Source organism: Lissotriton helveticus, chromosome 1_1, assembly GCF_964261635.1.
Source record: "Lissotriton helveticus chromosome 1_1, aLisHel1.1, whole genome shotgun sequence".
Classification (NCBI taxonomy): domain Eukaryota; kingdom Metazoa; phylum Chordata; class Amphibia; order Caudata; family Salamandridae; genus Lissotriton; species Lissotriton helveticus.
The window spans coordinates 188111160-188135789 of NC_136057.1; the positions used below are offsets into that span (position 1 = coordinate 188111160).

General features: G+C 45.5%; 1 protein-coding gene across 1 annotated transcript in view; it reads left to right on the forward strand.

Annotated features, from left to right (window-relative positions):
• Window positions 1-22824, forward strand: part of LOC144768491 (uncharacterized) — a 137772-nt gene extending 114948 nt beyond the window's left edge. The window contains exon 3 of the mRNA XM_078652200.1: window positions 18473-22824. Within this exon, the coding sequence (XP_078508326.1) occupies window positions 19102-20832 (1731 nt within the window). The 5' untranslated portion in view covers window positions 18473-19101 and the 3' untranslated portion in view covers window positions 20833-22824. The remainder of the gene's footprint in view (window positions 1-18472) is intronic.
• Window positions 22825-24630: the final 1806 nt, after the last annotated feature.

Here is a 24630-nt window from a genome sequence, read left to right on the forward strand (position 1 = left end):
CGTACCATTGTAAGGGTCCCAAATAGTACCCCTCTAATACCCCTTCAACTCGACCTGAATTTTAGAAGAACAGATTATTTTGCCATTCTAAGACCACTAATATTTTGGGTTAGGTTATGGACCACCCCAGAATTGGTAGAATATAGAAATGGTCTACAAGAACTGCTGAATCTTGATTCTTTTAATTCTATCAAGTGGTTTGTCCATATCAAAAAATGGTTTACGCTCCTGGGTCTATACTCAATGTGGGAGACGCCTGAAAATTTGTTGACATCTTCTAAACTATTGGTTAAGCGAGCCTTTTGGACCCATATGAGTGACAAAGTAGTTAATGGAACTAGAGTTGGGTCTGCAGTTCAGGTTTTTCTATCATTCAAGGATGAGTTCCGTTTTGAATCATTCTTGGACGAGATAGAGCCACCCATCGCAAAGTCCCTCTACTTAAAGTTTAGGTATGGGATGCTCATGCTGAACCACAATACAGATCGATGGTCACAGAAAAAACTGGGAGAATTGAATGTTAAAAGCGGGTGCTGTCCTATGTGTTCCAATGCCTGTATGGAAAATGAGGTTCACATGTTTTTTATATGTAGTGCTTATGTGAATGCCAGAAAGAAATGGTTAAAACCAATGTGTAACCTTCTAGGAACCAGATCCTGTTCTACAGCTTATAGGGTCATGAAAAGTAATTCAACCCAGTACATTGTATTTAGCATAAGTAGGTTCCTTTACTCTGTCTACATCACTCGTAAAAAACATGGTCAGGTACTCTGAGCAGGACCCGTGTATATGTTTTTAATAATCGGACAAAATGAAATACATCTTAAATGGAAATTGTAAAAATTATTTTTAACATTACCTTCTTGCTATGCGTGCTACTATGAATGTATATTTTTTAACTGTATATCTGTCTTTTATGGCCAAATTGGCCGAAATAAAGAAATAAATAAAATAATATGAAATTTGTAGTGCGCTCAGCTTACCCGGGGGCATCCCGGCGCGAGACAGAACCAAGGGGAGAGAAACAAGTCCAATCACTACTGTGGGAACAAATAGGTCTTTAAGAGTTTCCTAAACAGTAGGATCTTGGGCTCTGAACGGATCTTAAGGGGCAAAGAGTTCCACAGAGTCGCCACCTGCACTGAAAACCGTCTGCCCCCCGAACGAGCTCTCCTCACTCTCGCGGACTGCAAAAGATGTTTTTGGTCTGAGCGCAAAAGACGTGTAGGTTTATAAGGACGGGCCATATTAAAAAGGATGGGGGGGGCCCTTACCATGCAAGATTTTGTGGGCCGTACATAGCGCTTTAAACTTCACCCGCTCCTTCACGGGGAGCCAGTGGAGCTTTTTGAGGGCTGAGTCAGCTCAGTCAAGGGTGCAACAATGTTGCCATACCCCTTGACAAACCTCATGTAATACCCTGTGAGACCTAAGAAGGCTCTCACCTCTGTCTGGGTTTTGGGTGGCTCCCAAGCCAGGATGGTTTAAATCTTGGGTTGTAGGGGCGCCACCTGGCCGCTCCCAACTTGGTATCCCAAGTACACCACGCAACCCTGCCTGATCTGGTACTTACTCGCCTTGATCGTGAGGCCTGCTTTCCGCAGCGCCATCAACACTTCCCAGAGGTGGCGCAGATGTTCCTCCCAACTGGCACTGAACACTGTGATGTCATCCAGGTAGGTGGCACTGAATTACTCTAGTCCAACCAACACCTGGTTGACCAACCTCTGAAAGGTGGCAGGGGCATTCTTCATCCCAAAGGGCATACCACGGAACTGGAAATGCCCATCTGGTGTGGAGAATGCTGACCTCTCCTTTGCCCCATCAGTCAAGGCGATCTGCCAGTACCCAGACATTAAGTCAAACGTGCTGAGGTACCGTGCTGCCCCTAGCCGATCTATGAGCTCATCAGCTCTGGGGATGTGGTGCGCGTCAGTCTTCGTGACTGAATTGAGCCCTCTGTAGCCCACGCAGAACCGGAGTTCAGGTGTGGCATGTGGCGGCACTGCAGCCTTCGGGACCAAGACCCCTCGGCTGGCCCAAGGACTGCTAGATGACTCAATCACCCCAAGCGCAAGCATCTTTGAGACATCCTCTTTGATGGAAGCCCTCACTTTGTTACCCTGTAAGACTTGTGCTTCACAGGTAAGCTGTCACCTGTGTCCACATCATGGGTGCACCAATCTGTGACACCAGGAACCAGGGAGTACAGATCAGAAAACTGTCCCAGCAACTGGCGGCAGTCATTCTGTTGCTCATGCGTCAGGATGGAAGAGAGGTTAACACCATCCACTGACCAATTTTGCTCTTAGGTTGACAGGAGGTCAGGAAGAGGCTCAGTCTCCTCCTCCATCCCAACATCTGTTGCCAAGAGCATGCCCACTTCAGACTTCTCCAAGTGGGGCTTAAGGCGGTTGACATGTAGGACCCTCAAGGGGTTACTAGGAGACCGCAAGTCCACCAAGTAGGTAACTGGACTCTTGCGCTCCACAACCGCAAATGGTCCGGTCCACTTACCTTGGAGCGCGCAGGGCTCCACTGGGGCCATGACCCACACTTTCTGGCCAGGTTGAACCTCTACCAGAGTGGCATTCTGGTCATACCAGCGCTTCATCTCTTCCTGGCTGGCTTCCAGATTTGCCTCAGAGAGTTGCCTGAAACGCCTAGTCTGGTTTCTGAAGGCCAGCATGTAGCTATATACATCCTGGGGAGGTTTCCTGGGAGATTGCTCCCAGCCTTCTTTAACCAAACTCAGAGGTCCTCTGACTGGGTGTCCATAGAGAAGCTCAGAGGGACTGAACCCTACAGATTTCTGTGTCACCTCACGGTATGCAAAGAATAGGCACGGTAAGAGGACGTCCCACTTAAGCCTCGTGGGTTCCTTAAGATCCATTATCATGCCCTTCAGGGTCCGGTTGAACCTTTCAACCAGCCCATTTCCTTGGGGGTGGTAAGGAGTGGTTACACCACACACCTGCCACAGGGAAATCATATACTTGGAAATTTAAGTTGGTTCCCCGGTCAGACTTTACCTCGCGAGGGAATCCCACTCGGTAGAAAATTCCCATTAGTGCTCATCCCACCACGTGGGCCGTCACTGTCCTCCGAGGTATGGCTTCCGGGTACCGGGTGAAATGGTCCACCAAGACCAGGATGAACCTGTTGCCCATAGCTGTCTTGGGGTCCAGTGGCCCCACAATGTCAATCCTTACCCGCTCAAAGGGGGTACTGACCACAGGGAATGGCTGGAAAGGAGCCTTGTGCTTCCTCCCACTCTTTCCACTTGCCTGGCAAGTCTTGACAAGTCCTGGAATGAGTATCAGAACTCTTGCGCATTTGGGACCAATGAAAGTGGGTGACAAGCCTTTCAAAGGTCTTGTTCTGCCCCAAATGTCATGCTAATGGCACATCATGAGCCAGCCCCAGTAGGAAGGCTCTGAACTTTTGGGGTACCACCAGCACACGGACTAACCCAGGTTCAGCTACCTTAGGCACACTATTCAGGAGACCATTCTCCCAGTAAATCAAGTGTGATCCTGACTGATCACCTGCTGCCTGGCTTGCAGCCTGTTGCCGCAAGCTCACAAGGGAAGGGCACTTTCTCTGCTCCTTGCAAAATTCCTCCCTGGAGGGGCCTCCTTCTTGCTGCCAATGGGTCAGCTCAGGCAGGTCCCCCAGTTCAGCGACTTGTTCCCTTGTAGGCTCCAGGGCATCCCCCTCAGGGTCTACTTCCTCCTGGGCCGGTGGAACTTCGGGGGCCCGTTTCCTGCGCCCCTCGCCACTTCTCTCTTCGGCAGGGTCCTGGGCATCCCTCTCAGGCTCCAGGTCCTCTTGAGAACCCCTACTGGCTGACATTGACCGGGTGGTCACCCGCACCCAGTCAGGCAGTCCAACCATCTTCAAGTGAGTTGTTTTCTCCACCTTTTCCCAAGGGGAGCTCTCCAAATAATTTCCAAACAAACAGTCAACAGGCATGGCGGGCCTCACAGCTATCTGAAGAGTACCAGAGACCCCCCCCACTCAAATGGAACCAGAGCCATTGGACAATGACTCTGTCGGCGTTAACAACTCGGCAAAATGCATGAGGGATAATCTGCTCTTGAGACACCAGGTGACACTTGACAGCTGTCACACTGGCACCTGTATCTCTAAGAGCCTCCACCTTTTGGCCATTAACACTAACTCTCTGCCCATATTTCTTAGTGTTCCTGGGCAGCTGAGCTTCTGAGACCATCTCACTGTCTCCTATAGAGACTAAGGTCATCTGTGCGGGACCCCACCCACCTTGGACATCAATCTCCTCCCCCAAGGCTACACTAGCCATCTGCTAGGGCCGAGCATCAGTGGCTGCTTGCTTACCAAACAAGCGGCACCTGGTATCATTCGCCTTATGACCCAGGACACTTGTAACACTTAAGGGGCCCCTGGGGAACAGGACTACCTGTCAGGCCCCTTGCTTTCTCTCAGGGGGAGGGTGGGAACCTTTCACGGGGTTCCCTTGGGGACTACTTTGGGGCCCTTTGCGGAACTCCTTCTGTTTACCCTTGTCCCCCCCACTCTTCTGCTGTGGACCCTGCCCACCTTTGGCTGAGTCTCCCACATGATCCTTGTGGGCCCAGGTGCTCACCCAGCAGTCCGCCTCCTCATTAAGCTTCCTAGGGTTAGTCAGCTTGCTATCTATCAGATGCTGGCGGAGCTCTGGAAAACAATTATCAGTGCTCCTATGCAATCAAATCAAAGAGACCTTGAAAATCCTTAACCTTGCTGCCCTTTACCCAACCTTCCAATGCTCTGCAAAAGAAAGTGACAAATTCAACCCAAGTACTGTTTTCCAACTTTTTGCATTTCCTGAACCTCTGCCTATAGAGCTCAGATGTCAAACCATATCTAGACATCAATGCATCTTTCATGTGGCTGTATGAATTATGGACTTCAGAAGGCAGGTCTAACAATGTATCCCGCCCCTCACTACGGAACCTTCCCCACAACCCCACTCCCCAATCTCTCTCAGGGACCCAGTAGGAAGACATGGCTACCTCATAAGCTCTGAACCACTGACCAATATCATCATTTTTGTAAAACTCCTTCACCACATCCTTGGGAATATACACTCTACTTTCTGTATGTACTGACGGTATGCTGCCACCAGAGGTAGTAACTTCTAAACTTTTGGTTTTAAACTCCAACTCACTCAAAACATTTTCATGCTCAAACTGCATTTTCTTTTCCTCAAGATCTAACCTTCTCTTTTCTAATTCCATCTGCCTATTCACCTTGAACTTGGTCATCTCCATTTCATGCCTTATTGATCTCTCTCTGTCCTCCAATTCCTCTGGAGACAGACTCTTGTTAGAAGCATTGCTACTTGCAGGGGAAGGTATTCTCCTTCCTCCTAAGCCCATTGGCTCTTCCTGTTGCAAAATGACCAGGTCACCCCCCTCCTCAATTTCAGGGATTTTCCCTGCTTCTACTGGGGGCACTGCAAATTCCTTAGCACTGTCCCGCGGGGCCCCCACAGCCCGGGGACTGCCACCTCCCCAGGGCTTGTAAAAAAAATGCGTGGGGGGTTCCCAATCCCCCCCACCCTGCACCAGGGACCGCCACCTCCCTGGGGCTTTTACAAACATCCACAGGGGGGCAATCGACCCTCCCCCACGCAGCCCCTGAGACCGCCAGCTCCCCGGGGCTGTTGAAAAAGAAGGGTGGGGGTCCCAATCCCCCCAACGCTGCCCCATGAACCGCCACCTCCCTGGGGCTCTATTTTGATTTTAAATAACCTGTGTGTGGGGGGGGCTCGAGCCCCCCACATGCCCCTAGGACCACCACTTCCCCAAGGAATTCAATATACGAATGCAGGGGCCCGTTGCGGACCCCGAGCCCGAGAGACCTTTGTAATGGTAGGGAGGGGGGCCACAAGCCCCCCCTCCTGGAGCCCTGATGGCCCTGGGAGCACTAACCCCCAGGGCCGGCTCCTGCAGTGTCCCAGGGTGCCCACCCCTGGGACACTGCTGTTTGCTATGGCAGGGCGGGAGACGTGCGGCTCCCGCCCTGCATAGCAAACACTGCTTTGGATTTTGGAAAAGCAGATTGCTTTTCCACTGGGCATGTTAGCAGCTCCCCTTGTAGAAAAGCAATGCCGGCTCCCGCAGGAGGCGGGGTGCTGGCGGGTCTGTGGGGGAATTACACCTCTCTGCACTGCAGCTGTGTGGCGCTTACTGGAGGTACCTGGTGGGCTAGTTGGACCCCAGGAACCCTCAGGATTCAAGAGGACTTAATCCCCCAACTTAAAACGCACCACAGGGCGCGTTTCCACAGTGGTGAAGGGAGCCTAATGTGAAATGTGTGCAAACACATCCTGTGGCGTGTTTTAAGTTGGGGGATTAAGTCCCCTTGAATCCTGTAGGTTCCTGGGGGCCAACAAGCCTACCAGGTACCTCCAGTATGTGCCACAGAGTTGTGTTGCAGAGAAGTGTAAAAAGGGGCGTGTCCCCAGACCACCTCTCTGCAACGGCGCCCTGTGGCGCTTACTGGAGGTTTCTGGTGGGCTAGTTGGCCCCCAGGGACCCTCAGGATTCAAGGGGTTTTAATCCCCCAACTTCAAACGCATCACAGGCCGCCTTTGCACACTTGTCACATCAGACCCCGCCCCCTCCCTGCACAACTGTGCAAACGGGCCCACTGGCATGTTGTAAGTTGGGGATTAAGTCCCCTTGAAACCTGAGGGTCCCTGGGGTCCAACTAGCCCACCAGGTACCTCCAGTAGGCGCCACACAGCTACGGTGCAGAGAGGTGTAAAAAAGGGCGTGGCATTGGACCACCTCTCTGCAACGCAGCTCTGTGCCGCTTCCTGGAGGTACCTGGTGGTCTAGTTGGCCCCCAGGGACCCTCAGGAGTCAAGGGGACTTAATCCCCCAACTTTCAATGTGCTAGGGGGCATGTTTGCACTTTCAATGTGCTAGGGGGCACGTTTGCACAGTTTTGTATGGAGGGGGCAGGCCTGATACAAGAAGTTGACAATCGTGCTGCGTCGGACTTACTGTTGGTAATAAAAGGGATAGTTGGCCCCCAAGATTGACGTTGGGGGCTAATTACTCCTCCTGTTACCTCCAGTAAATACCACACAGTGGGATTGCTAAGAGGTGTTTCCACGCTCACCTTTCCCCACCACTTTGGAAACGCAACTGGTACGTTATAATAAGAAATTAGCATTTAAAGAACCTTTGAAATTCACTGACAAAACCAAAGGTTTCAGGGACGTTCTAGTTAGAAATTAGCATTTATCTGAATATAGGGGGTTGACACTAGATCCTCCGGCAGAACTGGAGGAAGATCTGTAATCTTCTGCACTTTGCAAGTCCTTGCATTACGCCACGAGTATCATATCATGATTACATGCCGAGGTTATCAGTACACACGTGCATGGGAGTGGGGAGGGACACAGGGGTGGAGGTGGGAGGGTTGGGTAGTTGGGGTTCATAGGGGTAGGAGAGAGTATAGCTGTATTCCTTTATAATTGCTTTCTCTTGACAACTTGGTTGGACATTTGGTCCTTTGCTGTAACTGTATCACAATGCTTGGTGGTGTTCTCCTGATTGTGGGGAGCCACATGTTTTCCTTGCTCGATCCTACAAATAAAACTTGTTGTGAAAAAAAAAGAAATTAGCATTTAAGAAAACCTTAGAAATTCACTGAAAAAAAAGAAAAGACATGGGTTAAACACCAGTTTGCTCCCAATATTTACCGGCAGCCAAGCCCCTCCCCTGCCCCCGTTTTTAACACCGCTCGGGATTACAAGCAGTTTGAATCTGCACCAACTGTGGCGGGGCATCTCTGCGACTGGACATAGCCTCATCTTCATCACACAAAAAATGTGCCCCATTGGAGACACCGGCCACGGGGGGAGAGGTCGTCACACAGGCGCCACCGACAGCAGTATACCGGGCTTGATTTACAGCTTCTCCAGAGAGCAAACTGCCTTTCCGCCTATTCGGGCAGAACATTTTAAATGCGGACTTTCAAAGGCACCCACTGGGGTAAACGCATTCAAGGGTTCAGGCATGTCAACTACAAGTATTTATTATTTATTTATTTATTTATTTATTATAAAGTTTTGTATAGCGTGAACAAGACCCGTGGGTATCAGAGCGCTTAACATGAAATAAGAAAAGGAAACAAGGTTAACATATGTATAAGCAGTTAGCAAGCAATCGCAGTGAGGTAGATGACATATATATTCGTAACACATGTGACGTTAGCATAAGTAAATATGCTATGATTAAATAAAAACAAAACATGTATATATAACAAATATGAGGTAGCACGGTATAGGTTCATGTATGAGGTAGCACGGTATAAGTTCATGAAAGATGCTGTTCTCCTGTTCAATCAAATCTCCATTCCTATTGGCCTTTGGGTTGTTCCCATATCATAGGATACGTATTCCATTATAGTATTGTCTGTGCCTCCCATTTTGATGGCGTACATGATCTGTACTAAGGCAGTATTATAGCAGATCCATGATCAGTGATCTTCGCTAAGTAATGTATCTATTCATCAGCAGGCTCTTCACTTCCCGTTTGAAGTACCATCATGCTTCATTTCTGACGCCCATAGGGGCGGGACCTGTGAAAATGAATAAATTACATGCAGAATCAAGCCTGTTATCGTCCATACAAGCCAGTGATCAAGGGCAGGAAGCTACCCGAAACGCGTTTGGCCTTGCAGGAGAAGCTGTGAGTTAAGCTCGGAATGCTGGTGCTGGCGGCGCCTGTGTGACAAAACTGCCCCGTGAGTGGCGTTTCGAATGGGGCAACCTTTTTTTGGTTTATCCAAACAAATATGATACCTCCTTCAGGAATAAAATAACAGACAAGATTAGTCATGTACCCTCAAATGAAATTGTTGGTGGCGACTTCAGTCTCCCACTAGACACAACCCTTGATCGCCAATCCATCTGTAATTGCCATCCACCTAAATCCCACAAAATCCTAAAAGAAATAAGCTCTAAATATGATCTTGAAAGACACCTGGCGGTTGCAACATCCTGATTCCAGATATTACACTTTCTTTTCTGCTCTGCATAACTCTTAAAATGGAATCAAATTCATCCGCATTTCCGGGTCGCACACCGATCTAATTAACCAAACAAATATATTGTCAAAACTAATCTCTGACCATTCTTGCACTAATACATTCTCAGCTGGAACGAACGCTAAAACCCCAACTAGGATATGGTATTTCAATAACGATAATATAGCAAATCCAACATTAAAAAAATTTGAAGAAACTATCAAATTTCATTGTTGACAACACCTCAACATAAATAAACATACAGACTTTATTGCATGCTCTCATAGCTACACTAAGAACCCCCGTCATCGATAGGAAAGAAAAAATCAACAAAACAAAGAACACCGCAGAAGAAATCAAGCAGCTTGAATTAACAAACATTAAACATCTAAATAAAACTACTCTCTCCCTACTCACACAGGAAAAATATGATTACAACAAAACTCTTAGTGAAAATGCTGTGGATTAATAAATTTAAAGGCCTCAAACTTTGCAAAGCCAATTAAGCAGGCAAAATGTTGGCCTCATACATTAAACAGAACCATAGAAAGATAATGTTAATCAATGATAGCAAAAATGAGACCTGAAGAAAATCCTAGACACCTTTAGAAAACTTAATGAGAAGTTATATTCTAAAGAACAAGTAACTACACAGGAGCAATGTAGGAGGCGGTAGGGAGACGGTGGCAGTGTCCCCCAGACCCGCTGCTGTGCTAGAGAGCGTCAGTTACTTGTTACAACAACTGTGGTAAATACAGGGGGCTGCGAGAAGCGCCACTAATAGCGGACTGATTTTAGAGTCTGTTATATTTTTTAATACTGTATATTATAATTTTAATTGGACAGACTCACTTGTTCAACTGAAATAACTTATTCTCTCCCTCTGAATCTCCTGGGCTCGATCTTGCCGCCTGCCCGCCTCGTTCCGACCCGGCAATAGTGCCGTTGTGCGGAGGGCGGACAGGCAAGAGCCAGGCAGACAGCACTTCCGGTTTCCCGGAGTTGAGGTTAGCGCTCTAGTGGCTACCTCACTCCGGGCTATTTAGGCCGTCCTGACCCTCGAGCCAGCGCGGTAGGGAGACGGTGGCAGTGTCCCCCAGACCCGCTGCTGTGCTAGAGAGCGTCAGTTACTTGTTACAACAACTGTGGTAAATACAGGGGGCTGCGAGAAGCGCCACTAATAGCGGACTGATTTTAGAGTCTGTTATATTTTTTAATACTGTATATTATAATTTTAATTGGACAGACTCACTTGTTCAACTGAAATAACTTATTCTCTCCCTCTGAATCTCCTGGGCTCGATCTTGCCGCCTGCCCGCCTCGTTCCGACCCGGCAATAGTGCCGTTGTGCGGAGGGCGGACAGGCAAGAGCCAGGCAGACAGCACTTCCGGTTTCCCGGAGTTGAGGTTAGCGCTCTAGTGGCTACCTCACTCCGGGCTATTTAGGCCGTCCTGACCCTCGAGCCAGCGCGGTAGGGAGACGGTGGCAGTGTCCCCCAGACCCGCTGCTGTGCTAGAGAGCGTCAGTTACTTGTTACAACAACTGTGGTAAATACAGGGGGCTGCGAGAAGCGCCACTAATAGCGGACTGATTTTAGAGTCTGTTATATTTTTTAATACTGTATATTATAATTTTAATTGGACAGACTCACTTGTTCAACTGAAATAACTTATTCTCTCCCTCTGAATCTCCTGGGCTCGATCTTGCCGCCTGCCCGCCTCGTTCCGACCCGGCAATAGTGCCGTTGTGCGGAGGGCGGACAGGCAAGAGCCAGGCAGACAGCACTTCCGGTTTCCCGGAGTTGAGGTTAGCGCTCTAGTGGCTACCTCACTCCGGGCTATTTAGGCCGTCCTGACCCTCGAGCCAGCGCGGTAGGGAGACGGTGGCAGTGTCCCCCAGACCCGCTGCTGTGCTAGAGAGCGTCAGTTACTTGTTACAACAACTGTGGTAAATACAGGGGGCTGCGAGAAGCGCCACTAATAGCGGACTGATTTTAGAGTCTGTTATATTTTTTAATACTGTATATTATAATTTTAATTGGACAGACTCACTTGTTCAACTGAAATAACTTATTCTCTCCCTCTGAATCTCCTGGGCTCGATCTTGCCGCCTGCCCGCCTCGTTCCGACCCGGCAATAGTGCCGTTGTGCGGAGGGCGGACAGGCAAGAGCCAGGCAGACAGCACTTCCGGTTTCCCGGAGTTGAGGTTAGCGCTCTAGTGGCTACCTCACTCCGGGCTATTTAGCCACGCCCTTCCCATAAGCGCGCAGCGGTTGCGCGCAGGGGGCGCCTTCGAGCGCGCCTAAGAAGCGCCGAAGAAAAGCCCGTCTGCGCCCGTCCGCGACAGGACGGGGCGAGGGGCGATGGACTCTGACCCTACCCAACGTGCACTGACCGGTAAGGGCACACGGATAATTAGCTACTCGGCCCAAACGCTTCTCACCCTTAGACCTGCTCGGACATGTAGTACTAACATTCCATGGCACCGGGTAGAGGGAGGTTTCTCCTGTCTGCAATGCCGGCGTCTATCCCGAAGCAGTACCCCCCCCTTGGCTCCTGCACCCTCTATTCCGGGTCTCAAGAGTTTTTTTCTGAATGTACGGTCACTACCTAAGCACCAACATCAAGTGTGGGATTTAATCTATTCTATGCAACCGGACATCTGCTTTCTGGCCGAAACATGGCTAAAGCCTCACACAGTGACTGCCATTGCCATGGGGATCCCTGCGGGGTACAAAATTCTACATCTAGACCGAGAAATAAAAACCGGAGGTGGCCTTGCTATCATACATAAGGAGTGTATAAAAGTTACTATAAGTGAGCAGCACCTGCACCCTCAGTTAGAAATGATGATTTTTAAACTCACTCTGACTAATCATATCACCTGGAAAGGTGCTCTGGTATACCGACCCCCTGGCACTAACATGAATTTCGCTCTTCTTCTTCAAGAAATCTTGGCCCCTCACATTAAATCCAAAGAGGATTTCCTTCTTCTGGGAGATTTCAACACGCATGTTGATATACCCACACACTCTGATGCCACTGCCCTGATTACAGACCTTGCTATTTTAGGTCTGGAACTTCAGAATCACGGACCCACCCATAAAGGAGGCCACACGTTGGACTTACTCTTTAGTAATTGTGCCAGAGTTAATTTTTCCAGGGCAACAGAAGTAACATGGACAGACCACTCCATGCTTGAATTCACTCTGGTTACTCCTGCAAAAATAGTTAAGAATGCTCCTCTTCCCCCTATCTGGCGACGAGAGTGGCATAAAGTCACTGCCAATAAAATCCAGGAATTCTGGAGAAATCCAGATATTTCAGCAACTGACACCGCTGATATGGCTTTAACTAAACTCAACGCCGCTATCAAGCTTGCTATTGACACAGTAGCCCCACTAAAAAAACACAAACAGTATCCAGTGTCTAAACAGGACAGCTGGTATACTCACGAACTAAGGGTAGCTAAGCAAAACTGCAGACGAGCTGAGAAAGCTTGGAGGAAAGGGAAGACCGAGAATAGTAGGGTAGCTTTTCTAAACACTCAAGCCAAGTATTATAAAGATATTAAGCAGGCCAGGAAGCAACATTTAACGCAGCAGATAGCACAGGCTGGTAATTGCTCTAAGGAGCTTTTTAACATTCTGCAGAATTTTATCAAGCCGACTGCCTGCGATAGCTCTGAGGACTTTTCACAAGACCTATGTGATAAAGTCTCGAGATATTTTGAGGAGAAAATAGAAAACATCTATGGAAAGATAGTGGCAGCAAATGATGCAATAATAATTTCCAGTACAAACCAACCACATCCTCAAACATCAGTACCTAGTAATACACGCACCCTCTCATCTTTTCCTCCGATTAACAACACAGAGCTCCTCTCCTTCTGCAGCCATATTAAATCTGGGTCGCCTAATGACCTTATTCCAACTAAAATGGTCGGCCCCATGATCTCTATCCTGAGCCCGCATATGCTGGATGTGATTAACATCTCCCTAACTAAAGGCCAGGTCCCTGCAGATTGGAAAAGGGCGGTGGTGAACCCGATTCGGAAAAAGGCATCCTCTCCTTGGACAGACCTCTCCAATCTACGACCTATCTCCCTCCTGCCTCACCTGGGTAAGGTTACGGAGAGGCACGTGAACACCTATCTCTCTCAACATCTGGAAGCGACGGATGGCCTGGACTATTCACAATCTGGGTTCAGGCCAAACCACAGCACAGAATCAGCCCTTCAGACAGTGACCAATAACATCAGAATGGCACTGGATGAGGGCAGCTCCGTGATTCTGGTGCTGTTGGACCTTTCCGCCGCTTTCGATACGGTGTCTCACACAGTGCTTCTTGACCGCCTAGGTGAGGTGGGTGTGGTGGGAGAGGCTTTGACTTGGTTGAGGAGCTTTTTGACTGGTCGTGTCCAAGAAGTTAGGCTGGGCTCCCACAAATCCACACTAAGGGAGCTCAATAAGGGAGTGCCACAAGGCTCATGCCTTAGTCCTACACTTTTCAATGTGTATGTGGCACCCCTAGCCAACTTAGCCAGATCTTTCGGGTTCACCCCGGTGTCGTATGCTGACGACACCCAACTCCTTTTCCCTTTTAAAACTCTCACATCTGCAATAAAAAGATCCTTTGCAGATGGTATGAGAGCCATAGCAGACTGGATGTCAACTAACCGTCTGCAGTGCAATGTGGGGAAAACGGAGGTTATGTGTTTTGGACAAGCGGCAACATATTGGTCATCTGACTGGTGGCCCGTGGAGCTAGGCCCTGTCCCCACTCCCAAGAGCTCCATCAGGAACCTGGGTGTGCTCTTTGACCAGCAACTTACTTTTAAGGGACATGTCAACCAGGTTGCTGGTACCTGTTTCCGGGCTATCGGGATGCTGAGACGAGTCTTTCCCTATATACCAGATCATCACAGAAAAACGCTCGTGCAGGCTCTGGTCATCAGCAGGGTGGATTATTGCAACGGGCTGCTCCTCGGAGCTAACGAGGAGCAGCTCAGTAAATTGCAAATAATTCAAAACACAGCAGCAAGGGTTGTCCTGAATGCCCCAGCCAGGACCCCTTCCAGTCCCCTGCTGATGAGACTCCACTGGCTTCCAGTTAGGAAGCGAGTCCAATTTAAGATCTTATGCACCATTCACAAGAGCATGATAGGGGAGGGCCCGAAATATATGATTAAGATCTTCCAGCCCTACATCCCGGGACGACACTTGCGCTCCAGCCAACAGCAGCTCCTGCAGATACCAAGAGTAAAGAAGACCAGACAAGGTGGCCGTGCATTAGCTTACGCCGGCCCAACACTCTGGAATTCTCTGCCTCAAGAACTCAGGTCAATTTCCAGCCATCTGAGTTTTCGGAAGAATTTAAAAACTTATCTGTATCCTGACAAATAAATTACTTCCCTGCCTCGCTACCCTATATTAACCACTCTCTCGTAATTGCACAAATTTGTGGTACAGCAATAGCGCGGAGATACCCCTTCGGGAGTCTAATCTGGCGCTTTATAAGAATATAAAATAAATAAATAATAAATAGGAAATACCTAAACAAGCGACATATACCTTGTTTATCTGAATAAAATAAAATGACCCTATCAAAATCTATCTCTCCGACTGAAATCGCTAAAGTAATTGGTATACTCAAAGAAAAGAAGGCTCCTGGCCTGGATGGCTTTACAGCCACATTTTACAAAACATTCACCCAGTCACTTCAAACAATTATGTTACATCCATTGACCCACTCTGCAGTCTCTGGAACTGTCACTGGTACCACGGCGGAAGCCAACATTATAGTGAGACCCAAAGAAGTTAAGGCCCTTACACTTTCCGAATATTACAGACCCATTTACCTGATAAACCTAGATTGCAAAATATATGCAAAAATAGTAGCCAAGCGCCTAAACCTTTATCTACTACAGTTAATAAGTAATATCAAAGTCGGATTTTTTGCAAATGTATATGTCCAACGATAACACCTCCCTCCTATGTCATGTTCTAGACAAGGGAAAATCATCCACATCGCCCTCTAGAGCCATTGCACTTGATGCTGAAAAAACGTTTGATAGATTATCCTGAATCTTTGCCGAGGAAATCCCTTAAAGCCTTCAACTTAGGAGAGGGATTTATAACCATGATTATGGCTTTATATAGCAACCCAAGTGCCAGTATCTGCGGCTTACAGTTCCCCGTCGCACCCACTTATATTAGAAAAAGGTACCAGACTAGGCAGTCCAGTTTTTCCTTCTTTATTCCTGTTGCCGCTTGAACCTCTCCTTCTTGACGTACAAGGCAACACAAATATAACACAAATCAACTTCCACAGGAAAGTTGTGAAACACTATAAAACATAATGAAAAACTCACTCTTCAGAAAAGAAAAGAATTACTTGATAGTGGGTCACCTAAATTCTTCACCGGGTAGGGCCAGATAGAAACATCAAAAATGATGATCACGCCAATAAATAATTATTTAATCAACATGCTCCCTCTACTACTCTCAGATGATTTCCATCATAAATTAAAGAAATGAATAACATAATTTATTTGGCAAAATAAAAAAGCTAGAATATCCCTGAAAAAACGTTGCCTGCCCACAATTCTAGGTTGTGTCAACTTAGCCAATTTTAGAAATTGCCATACAGCTGCTAAACAAGGTACCTCCTGGTTCCAAGTACTTGATAACTACACCCCCATGAAGCTAGAGGTTGAAAGAAACCTTTTGCATAAACTAGACCCTGTTACTCTACTTAACAACCAACTGCAAGCATATCACCACTTCTAAATACATTCTAAAAAATACTAGTAATGCCCTATTAACCTTGGATAAAAAACTATCTTCCCAGATGAAATTCTCCTCTTTAGCCTCTCTCTGGCACAACCTGAACATCACATATGTTGGCCGGACTCTACACTTGGAATCATGGATCACCAGAGGCATCTTCATTCCTCAACAACTAGGATCCAGAAACTCTTATCTAACCTTCTCGAATTAACAAACCCAGTCCCAGATAGATTGGAGTGCTTGGACGGTGGCGGCAGAGCGGTCCAGATTTTGTTGGACCTCTCTGCCGCATTCGACACCATTCCGTACGACCTCCTCCTCGCCAGGCTGTCTGCAATTGGTATCGGTGGGTGCGCCCTGGCCTGGCTGTCCTCATTCCTATCGGACAGGTCACAACAGGTCTGGATGCCGCCTTATGCCTCAGAGCCCAGACCACTCCTCACCGGGGTCCCTCAGGGATCCACTCTTAGTCCCCTACTGTTCAATATTTACATCACTCCCCTGGTATATCTGGCGGAACAGTACGGGGCTAAGATTATCGGATATGCTGACGACACACAGCTGTTGTTCACCTGGCCAGATGACCATCTGGATACCACAACAGTCCAGCTCTGTCTGTCCTCAGTCTTTCGCTGGCTGACTATGGCTCAGCTGAAATGCAACGAGGACAAGTCTGAGGTCCTCTTCTATGGGTCTTTCCCTTCCAGTTTTAAAAACTCGCTGTGGCCACCTAACTCTCCCAGTCCCAAGGTGATGGGAGGTCCCGTAAAAAATCTCGTCATATGGTTTGGGGAGGACTTAAGATTTGTGGACCATATAAAGAAACTTTCTGGGACATGTTTTGCTACCCTGAGAATGCTACGAAGTTTTTTTCCGTTGCTTCCCAGAGAAGCAAAAGAGACTGTTGCCTGAGCTCTCATCCTAGCAAGGCTGGACTATGCGAACGCTCTGTTTAGCGGTATCCCTGCTTATTTGGTTAATCGCCTGCAGGTTATCCAGAACGCCGCTATCCGCCTCCTGTTTAACGTTCCGAGATGGAAGAGCGTTCGCTCTCACATGTGCTGCCTTCATTGGCTGCCAGTGTCACTACGCATCCTGTTCAAATCCCTTGTGCTCTTGTTTAGAGCAACTCATGACCAAGGGCCTGCCTACCTGAAGAAATGGTTCATCCTCTATGCCCCCACATGAGCTCTTAGATCGTCCTCCCTGTTCAAGATGACTCTCCCTCGCTTTAAGCGATCTAGACTAGGGGGTCAGTCTATATCTGTAGTTGCTGCCCGGGCTTGGAATGCCCTTCCCCTCCATCTGCGCTCCATTCAGCGTGTAGCCCAGTTTAAGAAGAATCTAAAAACTCATTTTTTCACTAGTTTGGCTTAAGCTGGTTTCTGCTCTGTCTTCTTCTGCTTTTCCCCATCGCGCCAGGATACTCCCAAGTAACAGAGCGCGTTATAAAATGGTTTATACATACATACATACATAGATCAAGAATCCTATAATTTTCTGAAACTAAAGACGGGTATTACCAAATCTAAACATCATTATACAGAACCATACCTGCCAACACTCCTTCATAAATTTAACATACTAGGCCATCATGTGTCCAAATTATATTACTTACTGAATACTGGGATACTCAGTCTTCTATACCCACATCTGAGACCGACTATACAACATATGGAAATCTGTCACCTCACATAAGATCTCATCAGTACTCTCTCAAACGAAATTCTGTCTAATTCACAAAGTTTTTGGGACACCTACTCCCCTGCACACACTAAACTTTTTAGAGAACCCTGTCTGTTGGAACTACAATGAAGAAAACAGAGATCGTGCTCACCTCATTTTCAGCTGCAAATCAGTAGGCCCCTTTTTGGATAAGGTTTTCTCCTTTATCTCAAACCTATTTAATAAAGCTCCTAAGAAAGAAAATGTATATCTCATTAAAGGCTTCCTCGACCCGAACATCACATGCCCTGCTGACCGCCTTCTACTTGATCTTCTGACAGCCGCAGTTAAGACGATCACCTCTAACTGGAAGACTACACACAAGACTTCCTTTCAAGCCAGGCTTATTAGGGTATCACATATCTTGGGAGCTGATAGCATTGCTTTGCGACACTCCCCATGGAAACCGCAACACAGAGCTATATGGGAATCCTTTGATAACTACTTCACCAGCAACAAACCCCCATAAACTGAAGGCCCTATGTGTATACATTTTCATTAGCTACTTCAATCTGTACCCATCAATCATGCTGATGTAGGCTGATGGTGTGTATCAATGACACTGAGAATATTACCATTGTCATATGTTATTTGTAACACTTGAATGTGATATATTAGGCATTTAAGGCTATGACATTATCAACATGTAAGATGTAAGTGTATAATGTTATGACATTATCAATGACAGCTGTGATGTTTACATTAAGTGACGTTGTGAATTAGCCTTGATCCTTTCTACCCATTGAGTTCCTCAGTCTAATCAGTTTGATTCTGCTTTTGTTGTGTATTAAAATTAAATAAAAAATATTTTTCTTTTTTTTTTTTATGTATGCACATTCCATAATGTTTCCATGTAAGTAATTTTAAATCTCTTTGCATCCGACAGAAAACAATCCTTGAATGTACAAAATGTTTAAGAATAATGAAGATAATCCTGTAAATCTGCACAAACACAGTCCGAAATATTGAGCTCCAGTATTCAGGATAACATAAGCGCATTCAGAGACAGACAAACCCGAACATAAACTGACAGATCCTGTAAGAAGCATCAAGGGCAATTCAATGATTCTACGAGTCTGAGCTCTGCACCTCCATGCCACAAAACTAAGAAATGGCCTTTAAAAAATGACAACAACACTGAAAATCCACTTCCTGGGTAAACATGTCCAATACCAGCTTAATCGCGTGATTGGTAAGATGTGATTACAGCACTGCTTTACTTTTCAAAAGTGATATCAGACCACCATTCAGTGCTAGATGTGTATTATAAACTCTTTCAGGCCATTCCACTGCAACCAGAGAAAAGCACAATGGAGTGAAGCCAAACAAATGAAGGGTAAAGGAAAGAGGCATTCTGCTATCCAAAATACAGAGTTCTGTCTCAATTTGCACCGGCAGAGGGAGGATGGATCTTCACCATAATCATCCACAAAGAAGCCTTAAACACATTATGAGTGTGGCAAGTAATTAGTAACCTTTTCACTTTATTGTTAAATCAGAAAGCAAACATGAAAGATGCCACACACACACAGGGAATGTGAGAATAATACAAGTGCTTTAGCAGTGATTTTGGCTCATCAAGAAACACATTCATGGGATGTAGACAAATGCATACCTGACTCAGAGACACTAATCAAGAAAGAAGTATCAGACACATGCAGTGAGACCTTTATTTTGTCATCAATATTAAAACGCCATCAGCAAATACACAGAGGAGAAAAACTGTTCAAATGCACTGAATGTGAAAAGAGCTTTAGTCAATCTGCACTCCTTAAAAAGCATCAGCAAAAACACACAGTAGAAAAGCCATTGAAATGCAGTGAAGCTGTGAAGAGCTGTAGTCAATTATCAGACATAAAACACCATCAGAGAACACATACTGGGAAACAACGATTTTATTGTAGTGAATGTGTGAAGAGCTTTAGTCGATCATCAGACCTACTAAGACATCAGCAAACACACACAGGGGAAGACCTATATCATTGCAGTGAATGTGTGAAGAGCTTTAGTCGATCATTAGACCTACAAAGACATCAGCGAATACACACAGGGGAAAGGCCATATCATTGCAGTGAATGTGTGAAGAGGTTTACTCATTTATCACACCTAAAAGACCATCAAAAAACACACACTGGGGAAAAGCCACATCACTGCAGTGAATGTGTGAAGAGCTTTTGTCGATTACCAGACCTACGAAGACATCAGAGAACACACACAGGGGAAAAGCCATATCACTGCAGTGAATGTGTGGAGAAGTTTAGTCAATTATCCAGCCTAAAACAGCATCAGCGAACACACACAGGAGAAAACCTATATCACTTCAGTGAATGTGTGAAGAGCTTTAGTAAATCATCAGACCTACAAACACATCAGCGAACACACAGGGGAAAACTATATAATTATAGTGAATGCGCCAATAGGTTTAGTCGATTATCAGACCGAAAACGACATAGGAGAACACACACAGGAGAAAAACCATTCAAGTGCACTGAATGTGAGAAGATCTTTATACATTTATCAAGCCTAAAATACCATCAGAGAACGCACACCGGGGAAACACCATATCGTTGCAGTGAATGTGTGAAGAGCTTTAGTCAGTCATCAGACCTACAAAAACATCAGCGAACACACACAGGGGAAAAGCCTTATCATTGCAGTAAATGTGTGAAGAGCTTTAGTCAATCATCAGACCTACATAGACATCAGCAAACACACACAGGGGAAAACCTATATCATTGCAGTGAATGTGTCAAAAGCTTTAGTCGACCATCCTACCTACAAAGACATCAGGAAACACACACAGGGGAAAGGCCATATCATTGCAGTGAATGTGTGAAGAGTTTTAATCGATCATCAGACCTTCAAAGACATCAACGAACACACACAGGGGAAAAGCCATATCATTGCAGTGAATGTGTGAAGAGCTTTAATCAATCATCAGACCTACAAAGACATCAGCGAACACACACAGGGGAAAAGCCGTATCATTGCAGTGAATGTGTGAAAAAGTTTAGTCAATTAGTACACCTAAAAGACCATCAAAAAACACATACAGGGGAAAAGCCTCATCACTGCAGTGAATGTGTGAAGAGCTTTAGTCGATTATCAAACCTACAAAGACATCAGGAAACACACACTGGGGAGAGGCCATATCATTGCAGTGAATGTGTGAAGAGCTTTAATCGATTATCACACCTACAACAACATCAGAAAACACACAGGAGAAAACTTATAACATTGCAGTGAATGTGTGAAGAGCTTTAGTTGATTATCAAACCTACAAACACATCAAAAAACACACACAGGGGAAAAGCCATATCATTGCAGTGAATGTGTGAAGAGCTTTTGTCCATTTTTCACCCTACAAAGACATCAGCAAACACACACCATCACTGAATATACATAGAAATAAACAGAGAGATGCAGTAAATTTGGTAAGAATTTAAGTACATCAACAATAATACTGACCAATCTGTGGACAAACACCCAAGCAAAAAAGTGCATTTATTGTTGGATGAAGAAATTATAAAAAATGATAAAATTGTAATTATGTGGGACATTCAATTACCAGCTGTTAGAAAGCAGATGGTAAAAGACCGCACTAATAGGAAGAAATTATAAAAGTGTCTATTCCCTGCATTGATCATTTTCCTACATCTAGGAAAAAATATGAAATATCAGGAAACTTGTGGGAGACTAGCACAATGGTTTTTATTCTGTGAGAGAGTTCTAATGAAGACAATCCAAGGACACCTGCTCATGCTACCTGGAAAAGCAACACTATTGACAATGCTTGGACTAAACATGGACATTTTCAGCTAATTTGTGAGATTAGTGATAAAGCAACAGATTCAAACTGATTCAACATCTCTCACTGGAGAATATTCATAGCTGGTTGTTGTGTTAGGTCATTTTATGCAAGCTTGATGATTCTGTGACAGCAGCCAGAAGTAAATGTTGAACAGCTAGAGACGTGAAAGTAGAAAAACGTGGGCTATAGCACTCTGGGTTAATCCTTGCAGTGTGTGCATGACATTTACCTCTGGAGCCTTGATGTGGAAGAAATGATGCTCATTGCTATCATCATTCAATCAAATCCTAGGATACACAGGAGTTGAATCATCTGGCGCAATATATACGTATTCTAGGATTTGCAATTACCTAATAGCGAAATCAAGCAAAATTGGGTAATTGCAGATAGCGATGTACAAATGTGAGTTCAACACAGTGGGTCGCGAATAGACCAACCTCAATAATATTAATGAGGTAAGTTTCGGGTTGCGACCCATTGTGAATGGCAAAAATCACTGTAAGAGTGGTCTGCTGGGGGCAACAGACCACTATGTCTGTGATTGCTTTTAAATAAAGTAATTTATTTTAAATGCAGTACATTTCCTTAAAGGAAAACAGTATATGCTTCAAAATATAAAATGAACCACTGCCTGTTCTCAAAAGCTATTTTCCCCAACATTCACAAAGCGGAAAGGGTCCCTTGGGGCCCCGTTCCGATCATGTAAATGGGTAAACCCCATCCCTGATTTGGCAGTAAAATGCGATTGTTTTGCAACCGCACTTCGGTCGCAAACATTCACACATACCACTGTGAGTTGCTTTTAAGCAGGGATGCCCTAAACACGCCACTTTCTAATACCGATTCGCAAACCCAATTTGCGATTCGGTAATGAATGACCGAATTGGAAATTGGGCATCTGTACTTCAAAAGCGACCTTGCGGCAACCATGTTATCGGTACCACAGCTGTGAACCACTCTACTCTACAACACTCTTCTCCACTCTACACAACACCTTCCATGTCACTCCACTGTGCATCACTCCACTATACTCTATGCCACTCCACGACATGACACTCTATTCTACTCTGACTATGTGCTTCTCTCTACGCCACTCAACTCTACACCCTTCCACTCTGACACCCTATTCCACCCACAATACTGTACACTACTCCATGACACTCCTCTTCAATTCTCTCCATGCCACACAACTCTGTTAGGTTACGTTATGCCAAAAAGTTTATAAAGCGCTTGAATACCCATGGGTGTCTTGGCGCTGGTTTATTGGCAAGAAGGTGAGGTTACTGGGTACCTAGAGGTTAAAAAGCCAGGTTTTTGTTAGCTTCCTGAAACTCAGCAGTGTGGGTGCTGCTTTAATGCTCATAGGTAGACTATTCCATAGGGCCAGAGCTGCAGTGGTAAAACAACTGCCTCCCCTTTTAAGTCTCTTAAACCTGGGACAGGACACTGTCAGGGTGTTTTTAGATCAAAGATCTCTATTTGGTACGTACCATGGGAGGAATTTTTTAAAGTAGCTGGGACCTAGATACTGCAAGGCTTTATGGGTAAGGCATAATGCCTTGAATTTAATGCAGTTATTTACAGTCAGCCAATGCAGTTCCTTAATGGAGGATGAAACTGCATGGAATTTAGGCAGGTCGAAGAAGAGCCTGGCTGCCTCATTCTGTACACTTTGAAGTTTCTTCATATGTTGTTTTTGAAGCTTGGTGAAAAGACCATTGCAGTAATCCAGTTTTGCTAGGATTAATAAAGAAACAAAAGTTTTGTTTCTGGTGGTCAATGGGATAAAAGAAAGAACCTTTCTAATGATTCTCAGAGTGTTAAAACTAGCTGAGACAACTGAGCTAATGTGTTTATTAATGCTCAGCTTGTTGTCTATCATTATATCTAAGTTTTGTACTTTTTGAGCAGGGGTAGGGAGGTTTCCCATCTCTGCTGGCCAGCATGCCGGGCTCCAGAATAAAGGATTATTACCAAAGGATATCACCTCAGTCTTTTCTGCATTTAATTTGAGACAAAGCTTTCCCATCCAGCCACTAACTGCTCTCATGCAGTTGTGAAATAGAGAGTTTGTTACTTCAGTGTTGTTAGCAGCCAACACTACTATTTGAGTGTCGTCTGCATAAGAAGTAGGGGAAAATCCAAAAGATCTAATCAAAGAGGCTAACTCTGAAACATAAACATTAAAGAGCACAGGTACTCTACTGTACCCCAGTTTGCACTGCTCCATTACATTCCACTATACTCCACTTTATGACACTCCACACCACTCTCCTTTACCCTACTGACTTTTAGCCATGCTAAAAAGCAGCCCCGCAAGTGTAGAACATTGCTGATACATTTTGGTGAAACCAATAGCTCCTGTTCAGGTGAGACCTACTGGGTTTGCCAATTCTTGCTTAAGGTTCATATTTATTGCTACTTTATTTACTGGGTGTTAGATCGTGTTTCATCTAGAACAACAGTGTTTCTGATGTATGTGGAATGAAGGAGAGAAGTACAATGAGTTTCTCAGAAAGCTATGAGTACCATGTAAGGGTGAGCAGTTATAAAGCTAAGGTTATTTAAGTGTAGGACTTTTGTCGAAGTGTTTGTGCAACAATCATTTCCAGAATTTCATAGTATCAAATGCTGTTCCAAAAAAGTCCCTGTAAGAACATACAGTGCTAAAATTCGGGCAAATGCAGTCTATGGAGCCACTCCACTGGTGTACAGAGTAGGACAGTATTGAGCTGTAAAAGAGAATTCCGTGGTTTCTTTTGGGGAATAATAATTCTATAGTGCTATGGGAGCTTAACTTTAAATGTATAATTGACTGTAATGGAACTTAAAGCACTCCTGTACTAGGTCAAGATATGAGTAAGTAAGTAGTCTGTGCTGATGTATGTGTTTGTTACATGACTAACCGCTGAGATTCGGAGGATAATGTTCACTGAATTATTTTGAAAATCTTTGTTGTCATTGACTGTAAATTATTGGCACAAGGATCGTGATGATCTCTCAGTTTATTCTGCATATTTAGGTGTATGTAATTGTGTTAAAATGCCCTCATTTTGGGTGAATATTCATTCCAATACGTCTACAGTCAGGGCACCATATCTAAAAGCAAGCATTGGCATAGCCAGTAGTTCTCTGCAACGTGAGAGCTATTGTCTTTATCAATGTTTTTTTGATGAACAGGTTTTTATTGATTTTTTTTCAGTTTAGAACACCAACAGCAGTGTTAAAATTGT